Source organism: Thunnus maccoyii, chromosome 2, assembly GCF_910596095.1.
Source record: "Thunnus maccoyii chromosome 2, fThuMac1.1, whole genome shotgun sequence".
In the NCBI taxonomy this organism is placed as follows: Eukaryota; Metazoa; Chordata; class Actinopteri; order Scombriformes; family Scombridae; genus Thunnus; species Thunnus maccoyii.
Genome location: NC_056534.1, coordinates 4330118 through 4346219, shown reverse-complemented (window position 1 = coordinate 4346219; position 16102 = coordinate 4330118). Strand labels below are relative to the sequence as shown.

Below are 16102 nucleotides of genomic sequence, written 5' to 3'. Positions count from 1 at the left end.
AGCAGCTCTTTAGTGAGTTAGTGGCTCTTAAAAGAGCCGTTGTTGGTTCGTGGAGCAGCAGACAGTTTAAGCTCTCTCTCCGCGGATGCGGCGGGCCAGCTGGATGTCTTTGGGCATGATGGTGACCCTCTTGGCGTGGATGGCGCACAGGTTGGTGTCCTCGAACAGGCCGACCAGGTAAGCCTCGCTGGCCTCCTGCAGAGCCATGACAGCGGAGCTCTGGAAGCGCAGATCGGTCTTGAAGTCCTGAGCGATTTCTCTGACCAGGCGCTGGAAGGGCAGCTTGCGGATCAGCAGCTCGGTGGATTTCTGGTAGCGACGGATCTCTCGGAGAGCCACGGTACCGGGCCTGTAACGGTGAGGCTTCTTGACGCCGCCGGTGGCCGGGGCGCTCTTACGGGCAGCCTTGGTGGCCAGCTGCTTCCTGGGAGCTTTGCCTCCGGTGGATTTACGGGCAGTCTGCTTGGTTCTTGCCATTGTTTCTTCTTTCTCTAATCAGGAGAAAATAGTGATGAGAAGAGGAGACACGCTGCTCTTAAAGTGTCGGAGCGGCTGCGGAACTGTGACGCTGCTTCAGACCTCCGGGTCCTGATTGGTGAGCGGCTCCTCCTGGAGCTCATTACCGCCTACAGGAGCCTGAACCTCCGCTGCTTATTGGACAAAAGCCGTTTGAAAAAATGCGCCAAAATAAGAGCGGGCCTCCCTCTGCTGGAGCCTCTTTTCTGGTGGGTGGAGACATCAGCCCTCCTGCCTGCTCGCGAAGATATAAAGGGGGACTTGCTGTGTTTGCTCCACACTTTCTTCGAGTCCAGACTCTAGAAAATAACCTAAAATGAGCGGAAGAGGCAAAACCGGAGGCAAAGCTCGCGCTAAGGCAAAGACCCGCTCTTCTCGTGCCGGGCTCCAGTTCCCAGTCGGCCGTGTTCACAGACATCTGCGCAAAGGCAACTATGCGCAGCGTGTGGGTGCCGGAGCCCCCGTCTACATGGCGGCTGTGCTGGAGTACCTGACCGCTGAGATCCTGGAGCTGGCTGGAAACGCTGCCCGCGACAACAAGAAGACCAGGATCATCCCCCGTCACCTGCAGCTGGCTGTCCGCAACGACGAGGAGCTCAACAAGCTGCTGGGCGGAGTGACCATCGCTCAGGGCGGCGTGTTGCCCAACATCCAGGCTGTGCTGCTGCCCAAGAAGACCGAGAAGCCCGCCAAGAAGTAAACCTGGAGACCTGCTGACTGCTGAAAACCAACCAAAGGCTCTTTTAAGAGCCAAACACTCCTCATAAAGGGCAAACATCCTCATGATACATTATATTATATTGTGTAGCCGTAATAATATGAAAAATAATCATAATAAATTTTTAATAAATATGATGGTTGTTTGTCTCAACAATCTCAGTAATCAACATTTAAAATAAGATCATCTAGTCTTAATGTGCACACATCATACTTAACATAATGATCAGTACAGAGCTTTACACACCCTTTGAAAGCTTATACTAGTTATAATCATTAACGTGGAGATTTGCTGAACACTGCTAAAAGCTATAATGTTTAATAGCGATTTAGAGAGGAGGGTAGTATAGCCATAATCATGTTAAATCAGTTATTGTTATGGTTGTCATCTGTTCATCCAACTTTTTAATCATGATGAAATTGTCATAATACAATTACAGACCTGCAGACTGCTGGAAACCAACCAAAGGCTCTTTAACACTCCTCATAAATAGCAAACATCTTCATGTCTGATACACTGTCGTTAACTCACAAATTATATTTAGTATGTAAACAAAATGTTTAATATTGCAATAAATCTACAATATATGTGAACTGCATTCATATTATAATGACTTCTGTTGGTTGGGTTGCCAACATCAACATTTAAGACCATCTATTATTCCTCAAACTGGTCATTAATTGTACAAGTCATGCTTATCATGATGTTATTAGCCTTTACGAAGTTTACACACCATTTGAAAACAAGTTATTAATTATAACAACTAGTAATTATTTACCAGATTTGCTGACCGCTGCTAAAAGCTGTAATGTTAAACTGATTTAGAAAGGAGGGTAGTTGTTGATCTTAGTTGGCTGGTTAAGTGGATGAATATTTTTGAGATCTTTTTGATTTGTTTCCATATCAATTATTGTTATGGTTGTTATCTGTTCATCCAACATATCAATCATGATGCAATTGTCATAATACATTTACAGTTCAACATAATCTTGAGTGATTTTCTGTATTTGATGCTCAGTTCAGACCATGTTGACTCTGCTGCTCACATTCACTTCAGCTGAAAAACTGAAAATATAAAGAAAATATAAGAAAATAGGAAATGAAAATTAAACTGGCAGGATGTGAGAATGACTGACTTGATATCATATAAATAACTGCAGTCAGTTTTCATTTTTACACATAACCACCTATAAGTGGAGGAACAAAAGAGCTCCCTCTCCTGCCAAACTGTGACTTCATGTTAATAGTTGTATTCTATCTTAAACATAAGAACACTTCTGAATAAAAAACAAAAGTCACAGTTTCATCAGTTTGTGCAGCATATGAGACACTATCTGATTAAACATATTAAAACTGGGATGATGCTCTTTACAGAAAGATGTGTGGCTCTTAAAAGAGCCTTTGATCAAGTTCACATGTTGAGACTGATGACAGCTCACTTCTTCTTGGCTGCTGCCTTCTTGGCTTTGGGTTTGGCGACCTTCTTTGCGGGAGCTTTCTTGGCTGCAGGAGCCTTTTTGGCCACTTTCTTGGGGCTCTTGGTGGCCTTCTTGGGGCTCTTGGCTGCTTTCTTGGCCGCTGCGGGCTTCTTGACCTTCTTGGGGGATTTCTTAGCGGCTGCTGTCTTCTTGGCTGCCGCTGTCTTAGGCTTCTTAGCCACTGCGGGTTTCTTAGGGCTCTTGGCGGGCTTCTTGGCTTTAGGAGCGGCTTTCTTTACGGGCTTCTTGGCCTTGGTTTCAACCGTCTTGCTCATCTTGAACGAGCCGGAGGCCCCGGTCCCCTTGACCTGGACCAGAGTCCCCTTGGCCACTAGGCTCTTGATGGCGGTCTTGACGCGGGCCTTGTTCTTCTCCACATCGTAACCTCCGGCAGCCAAAGCCTTCTTGAGGGCGGCTGCTGACACGCCGCTCCGCTCCTTGGATGCGGCCACAGTCTTAACGATGAGCTCGCTGACGCTGGGGCCAGCCTTCTTCGGCTTGGAAACTTTCTTCTTTGCGGCTTTAGCCGGGGCGGCGGCGGGAGCTGGAGCCTCTTCTGCCATTGTTTCTTATAGGTTCAGATTCAACACGAAACTAACAGAGTCTGAGTCAACTGGTGGAGAGTCTGAGGCAGGAGGCTGCACTTAAACACACCATGAGAACCGCGGAGACTCAATTCAGCTGCTGGTTGCTCTGTGCAGTGTGAATGTCGGACACTTGTGTTTTCTCTTAGTGATAAAAGAGTGAAAAATCAGTGTGTGACAAGTGCTGAAGGCTGACAGTGAAGGCAGCAGATAGCGGACATGTGTCTCTTCATATTGAAGTCATGTAGAGTTCTGATGTCCTCTGCTTTTTCTTTGTGGAGCAAACAAACCTCACCTGTTCACCGCCGTGGACGGCACTGCTCAGCGACTTTTCTCTCTCATTTCTCTCCTAAAGTGCCGTAAAATACATCCGAGCTCCACCAAAACCACTTTTCCAGCTGGCTCACATGTTTGTTCACAGACTCAAAGTAAAAACATCCCTCTGTTGCTGATCAGTTTGTAATAATATGAAGCGATTCTGGTCGCAGCAAACACACTGATGAGGCTCATGATGCAGTTTAGCCAGACTTCCTGTCAGAGCTGCTCTGTGGCTGCGAACATTTCTTCTCTTATTCTGAGGACTGTTTTTAATTTAAATACAATAAAGTCTTAAATAAAATATAGTAAGTGAGAATAAAATAAAGTCGATGTCTTCTGTTAATGTAACATCTGCCTCTTGCATGTTACATTAAATACATAATTTGAGCTTTAAATGGTCACTATGTCTAATAGCAAAATCTTGGAAAATAGAACATAATTTTGTCAGTAATTTTACCTTCATTTAATAGTTGTAAGGTGAGCATATTTGTGTTATTTGCACATTTGAATGCTGTTATCTTATATTTCATATTTAATATTAGGCTACACAGTATCCAAGGTAACCATGCAGCTATAAAGCATCACTGGGGGAACAAGTCAGACCAGGTGAGACCTGTAAATATTAATGTATAGCTGATCTGAGAGAGAGTTTATTACTAATTATAACTATATTGACATTCAGAGTGATTATCTATGTGTACTGAATCATCTCTATCAATAGTGTCTTTTATATAATCTGTAATATAGTAAGTCTTTGATCCTGGTCAAGGTTCGACCGTTGGCCTTGTAATTTGTTATTTAACGGTTAAGTTTCCTTTGATTATGATTTTATTTACATTAAATAGTTTTACTGAGACCGGGCTTGTATCCTCCAGATCCCGAAGTGCTTAAACAGTAATCATTGAATCAACATTGGAGTGTCTGTGTGTGTTCGTTGGAGTCAACTACTTACTGTCAGCCGTTAGTCCAACATCATCATCATCATCATCACAACACATGGCAGAGACTGTAGGCTGTCACTATTATCAGCAATACAAAAGAAACTTAACGAGGGCATTATAAACTGTGAGGTTAATATAATCCCCCGTTACATTCATGAACAAACACAGTTCTAAAGATTCATACAAATAAGTTCAAAGAGAGTTTGAGTATAAGACGAGTCCACAGCTGACAGAACATGTTCAATACTAAATGAGTTGGATAAAACTCAGACGTATCACGTAGATAGAACCGAATAAAAGGACACGATGAAGCTCATGATGCCTCTGCACAGATGTCTGCTACTGCTTCCTCTGAGAAAAGCTGTGGAGGAGGGTAAAGCTCTGGTTCAGTGGCCACAAACACAAGGTGGGGGGGGTCTGAGACACACAGTGTGCCGGTGTGATAGATTTACACAGTCAGTGGACCAGACGCTGTTTCGTCAGACACTTTCCCTGAGAATGTTCTTCTTTTTTTTAAAATACAGAAGATCTTTATTGAATTTCACATAGTTATAATTCACAAACAAACAGTAATTTACATTAACAATAAAGTGCAACCAGTGCCAAAGTGCAAAACATCAATTAAGTGCATAAAGTCCAGTAATCCTGTTTAAAGTGCTGTCAGATCATAAGTCCAGTATGTTCCAGGTGAGATGCTCAGATTTGTCAGTAATTATCTGTTTAACTACGATGTCGCTGTAGATCACAGTCTGTTGCATTATCAACACAGATAATCAATTGTATCAGTTCTGTGTGTTTAGATAGCAGTTTATCATCAATAATACAATACATGACAGTTCTGCAATTTAAATTAAAGACACCAACAGCTTTCAGTTTGTCACAGACTTCGTGAGCTCTGTAACAGTCCATTAAGAGAAGCTGCTGTGTCTCATCATCATTGCAGAAGATCATTGGACATTTTTTTTGTAGTAACATAACAACTCCAATAACTCTAAGAATGTTCTCAGTGATATACGTCATGTGTTGTGAACTTCCATTGTAAATCTATAAGCTGCTGCCTGAATTTGCTCAATGAGAAGCAAGTTTTTCTTTTAAACTCTGAGCAGAGGAAACATTAGATGCGCAAAACTTGGTTTCCCCATTTTCTTTTCTAATGTTACATTGTTCTGTTGTCTTACAGACTAGTAAAAGTCATCTTATTGATATTTCTTTTCTCTTGTCTTTATTTGCATATTTAGTATTGAAGTAATCCAAAAGTAACAGAAAGTAATAAGTTACATTACTTTAATATTGTGATACTTGGATAAGGCTACTGATGGCATTTATTAACAGGTATCTATAGAGCTCTACATGGTCAGACACTGCTGTAGGTCTCCAGCAGGTTTCTGAGCTCCTCTGATCAGGGTTCGCTGGTTGTTCCTCAATCTAGACTTAAAATTAAAGGAGACTGACTTTGTGGTTGTGGCTCGTAAATGTTGGAATTCTCTCCCTTCGGACTTAAGATTTGTGGACACTTTAAAAAGCAGCTGAAGACCTATTTGTTCAGACTTGTCTTTGTGTAATTTTCTATTTTCTATTTATTTCTGTTTTTTATTGTGTTTTATGTCTGTATGTGTGTTTATGCTTTATATCCTCTGTGAAGCAGTTTGTGAGGCCTCTGCTATATAGATAAAGTTGCTAAGAGAAAGCAGATATATGACACAGAGGGCATTTTCCTTCGCGTGGACTCAACTCAATTCTACTTCCAAATAGAACAGAAATATCAAAGGTAAAGCAGAAAACACATTTTTACTCATCGCCTTTTCGGGGCCTGTTCTTCAATTTTCTTCACAAAAATAAGAAAAAAAAGAGAAAAAAAGAAAAGAATTGAAGAACCAACTAAGACAAAATGAGACATAAGACCACCTACTATGAATAGAAAAGGGTGTAAACCCTGAGCTTTCCCTCCAAGATCATGATCTTCTAGTTCTAGATGCAACACCACCTGAGATGAAAATACTCATCAGCTCCATCCAGCAATTTAATGGTTAAAGGATGAATTCATAAACAATAATCATATAATCATATCCTTTATACCTTGAAGCATCAAATTATAATAAGAAAAAGAGGGAAATTTTTACTATAAAGTACAAAGATTCAGTTTACATCAACTTTATTTGAGTCATTTAGACAACAGAAGCTTCATATTAGTCAAAAGGCTTAATAGAAACACTTCTGATAAAAGTGAAAATATTTTACTTTTACTGACATTGCAAGCTTGTTAATGAAGGCAATTTAATTTGTAGCATTAAGATAAAATCCATGAAGCTCAACAAGTTCATGCTGTTGTTCCGTTGGTGGCGCTAAAGCATAAAAAGAGTCACAACCAGCATGATGATCCGTAGAAGAAGCTGCAGCGCGCCCCTGTCTTCAATCACGTCCTCAGATTAGACATAAATAGCTGGGTCTCAAACAGACCAAACACTTGAGACGAAAATACTCGACTAGTGAAAATGAGCGGAAGAGGAAAAGGAGGAAAGGGACTCGGTAAAGGAGGCGCCAAGCGTCACCGTAAAGTCCTCCGTGATAACATCCAGGGAATCACCAAACCGGCCATCCGCCGTCTGGCTCGCCGTGGTGGAGTCAAGCGTATCTCCGGTCTGATCTACGAGGAGACCCGCGGAGTGTTGAAGGTCTTCCTGGAGAATGTCATCCGTGACGCCGTCACCTACACCGAGCACGCCAAGAGAAAGACCGTGACCGCCATGGATGTGGTTTATGCTCTCAAGAGGCAGGGACGCACTCTGTACGGCTTCGGAGGTTAAACTCATCCACAATTACAACAAACCAAAGGTCCTTTTAAGGACCAAACACTCACTCTAAGAGCTTTTACCTCCACAAATCTAACTAGCTTAATGTTTTGAAGAAATATATTTTATTTTCTCATTTTATTTTATATATATATATATACACACACACAAAGTATGGGAAGAATATACACAGGTGGAAATAAGCTGCTTTTTTTTTTTTTTTGTTGTTCTCCCTGGTTTAATGTTTAGAATGGATGTTGATGTATACAACAACCATGCTGTTAGAGTATGGGTAAAGTTTACTCATTTTGTTATATTCTCTTTATATTTGCTGATGGAAAATAAGAGTATTTTTGTTTTGTTGTTGTGGAATTGGTTTACTTTTTTTTTTTTTTTTTTTGGCACATAAAAGATTAAATGAATATCAGTAACTTTGTGTTCATGTCCTACACATGTTCCAACAAAACATGGTGGAAATATTTCATATTTATAGAGGCTTTTGGATAGCAGGTGTGTTTAATTAAAGTGATTTTAAAGGGGCTATATGATAAAGAATGGTGTACATATATATAAAATATATATAAGCTGCTTCACTCCTCTCTGCACTTCAAAAGACTCAATTAAAAACATTTACACAAACACTTGATTTATATACACACATTTTACTATATACATAGTTTATCATGTATGAATATGGCACTAATTAAATGTTGATCACTTACACTTCCTGTTTGAAACTGAACACCAAGTATTGAAATGGTTTAGATATTGTGTTCAAGTTGACTAAAAAGATTCAGAACAAAACATTTTCATGAGCACTTGTTATAATATACACAATTTGTCATGCATGGATGTATTCCACTGATGTTGGCATTTATACTTTATTGCAATTGACCGAAAACCATACACATTGAAATAAGCAGTTTGAGTAGAATTTGTATTAGTTATACACATTAAACAGTTATAGTAGAGAAATCAGAGTGAGACAGAAATAGGGAGGCATCAGTGTGACAGGAATAAAGCTCTCAGGTGAAGGTGTGGGTGGTCCTGAAAAGGACCTTTGACTTGTTGGGACTAGGAGCAGGTTTACTTGGAGCTGGTGTACTTGGTGACGGCCTTGGTGCCCTCAGACACGGCGTGTTTGGCCAGCTCACCGGGCAGCAGCAGGCGGACGGCGGTCTGGATCTCCCTGGAGGTAATGGTGGAGCGCTTGTTGTAGTGAGCAAGGCGGGAAGCCTCACCGGCGATGCGCTCAAAAATGTCTCCCACGAAGGAGTTCATGATGCCCATGGCCTTGGAGGAGATGCCGGTGTCGGGGTGGACCTGCTTCAGCACCTTATACACGTAGATAGCATAGCTCTCTTTCCTGGTCTTCCTCTTCTTCTTGCCGGTCTTGGTGGCTTTAGACACGGCCTTCTTGGAGCCTTTCTTCGGTGCTTTGACTGGATCAGGCATGATTTCGTCGTTGAATTTCCTCAAACGAATATCATCAACAACTCCAAACGGCCGTTAAATATCCATCTGATGCAAACTTCACTGCGTCGTTGCTCGCACACGATTGGTTTATTTCTTGTAAGCGAGACGGGGCATGCGCAGAACAATCTACACTGCGGACGTAGTTGAAGACGGTCAGCGCGAATTTAGCTGAAGGCGCCAAAATCAGCAGCAACCCCTCCCCTCTTTCTTTCCTTTTTGTTGTTTTTTCTTTTTTTTAACGTATTTAATCGACATGATCTTTAAATTCAAAGTGCTTTGACAAGTAAAAGCAGCTTTGCAGGATGACTTTCACATCTTCTTAAAGATAAAAAACAAAATCTCTTCATCACAGCAGGCAGTGTTGTGGATTGAGAGATTACATCTCAGGCAAAATTAGTCAATCTGGATTAAAATTTAACTAACAAACAAGATGACCAACAGTCACATATGGATGTTATGACATGAATACTTCATCTCCATGATAGAAAGAAGAAGACATCAGATAACGTGAGTCAGATACAGCTTCTCTCTCTCTGTCTCGTTGCTAATTTCATCTCTGATGGTTAAATGTCTCTGTGTGGCTGTTGTGTGAATTTATCTCCTTAACAAAAATGCAGCAGAGATATATATATAATGTGTTGTGGGTAGTTTTCTTGTTGAAGTTACAGTGAGCTGTCTGGATCCAGTTTTTAATTGAGTGGTTGTTCAGTCATCTGTTGATGTTGTATGATTAGTGAATGAGTGCAGGAGGTCTGGCTGCTTGCTTCTGACAGTTTCTTTAGTTCGTTTTTAAGCTGAGCCGTATATTGAGCAATAAGCTTAAAGTAACTAGAGTAACAATGTTAATTAAAGCTGCAAGCAGCGTTGAATGGGACCTCACGCCTCCGTGCACATCGGGCCACGGTGCAATCGAAGGGCTTCTGTGACGGGCATGTAGATGTCTTCAGACCCGGGCTGTTTTTAGACAATGCAAGAAGGAGATAAACATCACTTCCTTTGTCCACTATTTTGCCTGCTGCTGGGGCTGCTTTGCTGAAATTTCATAGGGGGCGCAATTCAGCCAGTTTGCATCACTGATGGAATATTGTCATGTAGACGTGTTCAGACCCACATGACCTGGTCAAAGTTTGATTGAAATGTGTACTGTCAGGTGTGTAGAGACAATAAGTAACTGCAGCTGGACACAGAAAAATACTCATACATTTGAATGGAGAGTGTGAGTGAACCGCTAGGTGCTTGGGCCCTAATAAAGGAAAAACTGCAGTACAGAGCTACAAATTTTAGTTTTGATGGTATTTTTCTGCAGCACTTTATCACTAAACTTTAACCCTCACTCCATTTTCTCCCTTCCCCTCATAGGTCATCCTCACTACTGAATTATACATATAAGACCTATAATTATTGTAAAATGAATGATAATAACACCAAACTTCATACAAAGTTTGTATATAATGTACTGTATGTATATAGACCTTTCTGCTGTTTCTCACAGTAAGAGGCCGGACAATTCAAACAGGATTTGAAGGCTTTCAGCTTCCTCCCAGTGCAGAAATCACAGGCCACATCTTCAGGTCCAGCATAGCAGTGATCAGCAGGAGCAGCTTGGAGTTCAGTCTTCTTCAACTCCTCCACTAAATCTGCTAACATTGTGTTTTTCATCAGGACAGGCTTCAGTGTGAAGGTCTGTCTGCACTGAGGGCAGCTGTAGATTTTATATACACATATATATATGTGTGTATATAAAATATACACATATATATATAAGACTTTCTGGAGCACAAGAACTTTGTAGTACTTTGTGTGTGTGTGTGTGTGTGTGTGTGTGTGTGTGTGTGTGTGTGTGTGTGTGTGTGTGTGTGTGTGTGTAAACAATTACACATTCCTAATGACCTGGAGCAGTTCACAGTCACCATCATTTTATCACCCTAAAAGCTAATGAAATGTAGACAAACTGAGTTGGGGAGCAGTAACCTCCACTACATCTCTGGTTGGCAGGATGAAGGCACCCTCCTGTGTTGTGCAGTTTTCATATTTCAGTGAACATCACATCACAACATCACTGCAGGAAAACTTCACTGAGCATTTGGCAGCTTCGAGAGAGAGAGAGAGAGAGAGAGATATGTGGGGCATGTACAGAATATGATTTTTTTTTTTTTTTTTTTAAAGGAGAGAGACGGACAACTAATTAACTTCTACTCAATAACTGAATTGTTCTGTTATCAAACTGGATGTTACATTTCACGTCCCTCTTTCTGCGCTGGTCACTTTCATATATTTCATTAAACTGGACTTAACATTGTATATTGTATTCAACCTCCATGGTTATATTATCTATTTATTACACACATCACATTTAATTTTTGCACTTGTCTCCATCTCTTGGTCTGTAGAGCAGTCCATATTAACTTTGTACTGTCAATAATTCATTTCAAGTTGTATTTACCATTTCGAAGCTATTATTCTGCCATTCTGTAAATCAATTTTAGATTTCAAATTTCATTTTTTAACTAAAATTTAATACTAATTTGTGTATTTCACTCTTCTTCTTATTATTATTATTACTACCATACTCTTGTTATATTTGTACTCTTCTATGTTGTGATTGTGGGAGCAAACAACACCAGACACATTCTTTGTATGGTGAAAACTTGGTAACAGTTGACCATTAACTGGACTGAATCAGCCACTTTAGTGATTTATCAATTAATAACTGACAATAAAAATGGAGATCTGGTTCTGTTAGAAAAGAGATGAGTAATCTGATCACTTAGTTCAATGATATTTGGATAGTTAGACCTAGATATAGCTACTTGATTTTATGACAGAACAGAGGACAAATTCACTGATACATAACTGATGTGATCCTGGCAGGAATTTGAGGACACTTAGTTGTTGCAAAGAACAAGTTTGCCAGTGAGAAGTTACAGAGGCAGATCTAGAGGACAGACATTTTCCTTGGACACGCAGAACGTAATGCAACATGAATATGAAGCATGTGATTATAAGATGCATGAACAACAGTGTAAAAAGAGGCAGACTGAAGAAAATGGAGGTAAAAATGAAGTGTTGACGGTTTGTTAGAGACAAATCTGAATTTGTAATATTTCCAAAATGATGGGGAGAAGCAGAGGAAGCAGCTCTTTAGTGAGTTAGTGGCTCTTAAAAGAGCCGTTGTTGGTTCGTGGAGCAGCAGACAGTTTAAGCTCTCTCTCCGCGGATGCGGCGGGCCAGCTGGATGTCTTTGGGCATGATGGTGACCCTCTTGGCGTGGATGGCGCACAGGTTGGTGTCCTCGAACAGGCCGACCAGGTAAGCCTCGCTGGCCTCCTGCAGAGCCATGACAGCGGAGCTCTGGAAGCGCAGATCGGTCTTGAAGTCCTGAGCGATTTCTCTAACCAGGCGCTGGAAGGGCAGCTTGCGGATCAGCAGCTCGGTGGATTTCTGGTAGCGACGGATCTCTCTCAGAGCCACGGTACCGGGCCTGTAACGGTGAGGCTTCTTGACGCCGCCGGTGGCCGGGGCACTCTTACGGGCAGCCTTGGTGGCCAGCTGCTTCCTGGGGGCTTTGCCTCCGGTGGATTTACGGGCAGTCTGCTTGGTTCTTGCCATTGTTTCTTCTTTCTCTGATCAGAAAAATAGTGATGAGAAGAGGAGACACGCTGCTCTTAAAGTGTCGGAGCGGCTGCGGAACTGTGACGCTGCTTCAGACCTCCGGGTCCTGATTGGTGAGCGGCTCCTCCTGGAGCTCATTACCGCCTACAGGAGCCTGAACCTCCGCTGCTTATTGGACAAAAGCCGTTTGAAAAGGGCCGCCAAAATAAGAGCGGGCCTCCCTCTGCTGGAGCCTCTTTTCTGGTGGGTGGAGACATCAGCCCTCCTGCCTGCTCGCGGAGATATAAAGAAGAGTTTGCGGTGTTTGCTCCACACTTTCTTTGAATCCAGACTCTAGAAAATAACCTAAAATGAGCGGAAGAGGCAAAACCGGAGGCAAAGCCCGCGCCAAGGCAAAGACCCGCTCCTCTCGGGCCGGGCTCCAGTTCCCAGTCGGTCGTGTTCACAGGCTGCTGCGCAAAGGCAACTATGCGGAGCGTGTCGGTGCCGGAGCCCCCGTCTATCTGGCGGCTGTGCTGGAGTACCTGACCGCTGAGATCCTGGAGCTGGCTGGAAACGCTGCCCGCGACAACAAGAAGACCAGGATCATCCCCCGTCACCTGCAGCTGGCTGTCCGCAACGACGAGGAGCTCAACAAACTGCTGGGCGGAGTGACCATCGCTCAGGGCGGCGTGCTGCCCAACATCCAGGCTGTGCTGCTGCCCAAGAAGACCGAGAAGCCCGCCAAGAAGTAAACCTGGAGACCTGCTGACTGCTGGAAACCAACCAAAGGCTCTTTTAAGAGCCAAACACTCCTCATAAAGAGCAAACATCCTCATGACTCTGATACACTCGTTAAAACACAAACATAATACTGATGTTCAGTGTCACAATATATGATAACTGCGTTCAAATTATAATGATGGTTGTTGGTTATGTTGCTAAAAATATCAATATTAAAATATAATCTAGTCTGCCTGCAGTATTCCATAAATCCGTAGTTTATTCTCATATCAAATTTCACCCCTCAAAGAACAAACAAACAAAAAAACCCCAAAACTACTCCTTACTCAACATGAGGTACAGGTAGTCCTCCTCTGGGTGACTGACAGCCCTAAAATCTTTAAACCACAATCCAGTAGCTTCAATTAATTGTACCTTTACCATATTATAGTAATTTGACCACTGGGACCATTTTTTTCCCCCAAATAGCCTCATGTTCCCCCTGATTTTATAAATTAAGTTTTCCATCTGATATATTTGTTGAGGTTTAAACTTCATTTCACAGTGAGGTCAATATTCTGAGTTTGTTTCTCAAATGGGCTCATTTGTGTGAGAGAAAGAGCTGCAGAGACACATGAGGCTATAAATATGGTTTCATGGTTATTTGCATTTGAAAGGTGTTTAAAGACTCTAAGCTGTTATCACTAATTACAGTGCATTGAGCTGTTTTCAACTTAACTGAAGGGAAGAAGGTTATTTTTCACTGTCTATAGTCATTTCTTACTTTTTCAGATACATGGAGCTGCCTTCTTTTCTGTAGACTTCGTTTAACATGCAGCAGGATTATTTCTATCATACCTAACAAATGACAAAATTGGTGAGAGAGTGTGTTGTGGAGGTTTTGAGGTGCAGAGACACTTTTTTTGATGCAGAACAAGGCTTCTCCTCACCGCTATAAACAGCCTGTGTGAACAACCTTCACTCTGTGCTGCTGGTGAGAACAAAGATCTTCTCAGACAAACACTGCAGCTCTGACTATAACTGCCTCTGGCATGTTGGAACAAAGTCAACAGCAGCTGATCAGTTTTATCTGGAAGATTCATGTTTTAGTGCCTCTTCATCACGTTTGATTTGTTGTTGATGATCATGTTCTGGTTTCTAATGTCAATAACAAGCTGTCAGAGTGTTTAATAAAAGAAATGAAGTCAGCTTTGAGCTCTCTATAATCAATAATTAATAAAATATATGGTTTAATGAAATGATGTTGAAAATGTTTTGCTGTATTCAACATAAAACAGGACAGCTGTGATTGTGACCTACTATCTACTCATGGATGTATTTCTCTTATGAGTCTATATTGAAACAAACACTGTGTGACTGCTGTCAGCACCTTATGTATTGTATGTGTGTATCACTGCATCCATCCAGCTGTGCATCATATCACAGCTGTTATATGTTATATGACTCTGGTTTATGACTTATAGTCTAAGGACGCTCACACTGATGAGCTGAACTGTGCAGAGATGAACGGTGACTGAGTCTGCATTGATCAGTCTCTGCAGTTTTATGTTTGTAGTAACAGATACAGTGGATTCATTTTGTTGTGTAGTAGATTTAATGTTACAGCTCCACACTCAGTAAAACTTTAATGACAAAGTGAAAACCTGTTTTAGAAATTTTTGCAAATTTATCAAAAATTAGACCCCCACAGACCCCCACAGACCCCAACAGACCCCAACAGACCCTCTATCTCCCCATAGACATCACACATTATATTAACCTACAATCTCATAATCTTAGATTTCCAAATATAGATTTTTGCCCATCACATATAACATGGTATATTACATTGATGTGAACTTGTATTTTTATTAATTGCACACTGCATATACTGTTAACATTATGAACATTTGCACACATTTTGTAGTTTAAACTTTAAACTAGTAACAGCTCTTTTCACTTAGAATATGTTTTACACTTTATTGTACATTTCTATTTTATACTATTTATGATGACTTATTCTGTGTGTATGTTTTGACTGTTATGCACTGAAACAACAAGGGAAATTCTTTGTATGTTCAAACCTACTCGACAATAAACCAGTTTATGATTCTGGTGATTTATTGAGGAGTTTCTGATTCATGCTCAGTTGGAGGCGCTAATGCGCCAGAAAGTTCAATATCAACAGTCATCAAATCCAAAGAAGAAGCTGCAGCCCGCCACTGTCTTCAATCACGTCCTCAGATTAGACATAAATAGCTGGGTCTCAAACTGACGAAACACTTGAGACGAAAATACTCGACCAGTGAAAATGAGCGGAAGAGGAAAAGGAGGAAAGGGACTCGGTAAAGGAGGCGCCAAGCGTCACCGTAAAGTCCTCCGTGATAACATCCAGGGAATCACCAAACCCGCCATCCGCCGTCTGGCTCGCCGTGGTGGAGTCAAGCGTATCTCCGGTCTGATCTACGAGGAGACCCGCGGAGTGTTGAAGGTCTTCCTGGAGAATGTCATCCGTGATGCCGTCACCTACACCGAGCACGCCAAGAGAAAGACCGTGACCGCCATGGATGTGGTTTATGCTCTCAAGAGGCAGGGACGCACTCTGTACGGCTTCGGAGGTTAAACTCATCCACCATTACAACAAAACAAAGGTCCTTTTAAGGACCAAACACTCTCTGAGAGAGCTTTATCCTCATCAATGAAACTGCTTTCATGTCTAGTATGATATAACTAAACAATGTTGGCTACATAATAGTCATACTATTTATAATGGAATAAGGACTTAGTGTCTCTATATTAAGTTATTGTTCCAGAGTGTCTGATGTAAACTGAAAATCAATAATCTGCTCTGCTGTCCCACCATGAAGAATTGATGCAACATATATATTATGGATTTCTGCTGAAAGCTTGCTTGGATACAGAAATAAATTTACTGCAAATGATTTTAATTCATGATGTTGGGTGTTTG

The 16102-nt window shown here is 41.5% G+C and overlaps 6 protein-coding genes across 6 annotated transcripts; 4 read left to right on the top strand and 2 right to left on the bottom strand.

Annotated features, from left to right (window-relative positions):
• The first annotated feature begins 793 nt into the window (after nt 1-793).
• LOC121886678 (histone H2A-like) lies at nt 794-1832 on the top strand. Its single transcript, XM_042396880.1, has one exon. The coding sequence runs from the start codon at nt 833-835 to the stop codon at nt 1214-1216; it is 384 nt and encodes a 127-aa protein (XP_042252814.1). The 5' UTR covers nt 794-832; the 3' UTR covers nt 1217-1832.
• Nucleotides 1833-2433: 601 nt separating this feature from the next.
• LOC121886637 (histone H1-like) lies at nt 2434-3442 on the bottom strand. The gene has a single exon (XM_042396803.1). It carries the CDS (start codon nt 3273-3275, stop codon nt 2670-2672), a length of 606 nt encoding a protein of 201 aa, XP_042252737.1. The 5' UTR covers nt 3276-3442; the 3' UTR covers nt 2434-2669.
• A 3560-nt stretch (nt 3443-7002) lies between these two features.
• Nucleotides 7003-7405, top strand: LOC121886733 (histone H4). The gene has a single exon (XM_042396969.1). The coding sequence runs from the start codon at nt 7048-7050 to the stop codon at nt 7357-7359; it is 312 nt and encodes a 103-aa protein (XP_042252903.1). The 5' UTR covers nt 7003-7047; the 3' UTR covers nt 7360-7405.
• A 979-nt stretch (nt 7406-8384) lies between these two features.
• LOC121886704 (histone H2B 3-like) lies at nt 8385-8815 on the bottom strand. The gene has a single exon (XM_042396924.1). The coding sequence runs from the start codon at nt 8797-8799 to the stop codon at nt 8431-8433; it is 369 nt and encodes a 122-aa protein (XP_042252858.1). The 5' UTR covers nt 8800-8815; the 3' UTR covers nt 8385-8430.
• A 3925-nt stretch (nt 8816-12740) lies between these two features.
• LOC121886685 (histone H2A-like) lies at nt 12741-13269 on the top strand. Its single transcript, XM_042396892.1, has one exon. It carries the CDS (start codon nt 12783-12785, stop codon nt 13164-13166), a length of 384 nt encoding a protein of 127 aa, XP_042252826.1. The 5' UTR covers nt 12741-12782; the 3' UTR covers nt 13167-13269.
• Nucleotides 13270-15408: 2139 nt separating this feature from the next.
• LOC121886715 (histone H4) lies at nt 15409-15803 on the top strand. Its single transcript, XM_042396945.1, has one exon. It carries the CDS (start codon nt 15446-15448, stop codon nt 15755-15757), a length of 312 nt encoding a protein of 103 aa, XP_042252879.1. The 5' UTR covers nt 15409-15445; the 3' UTR covers nt 15758-15803.
• The last annotated feature ends 299 nt before the right edge of the window (nt 15804-16102 follow it).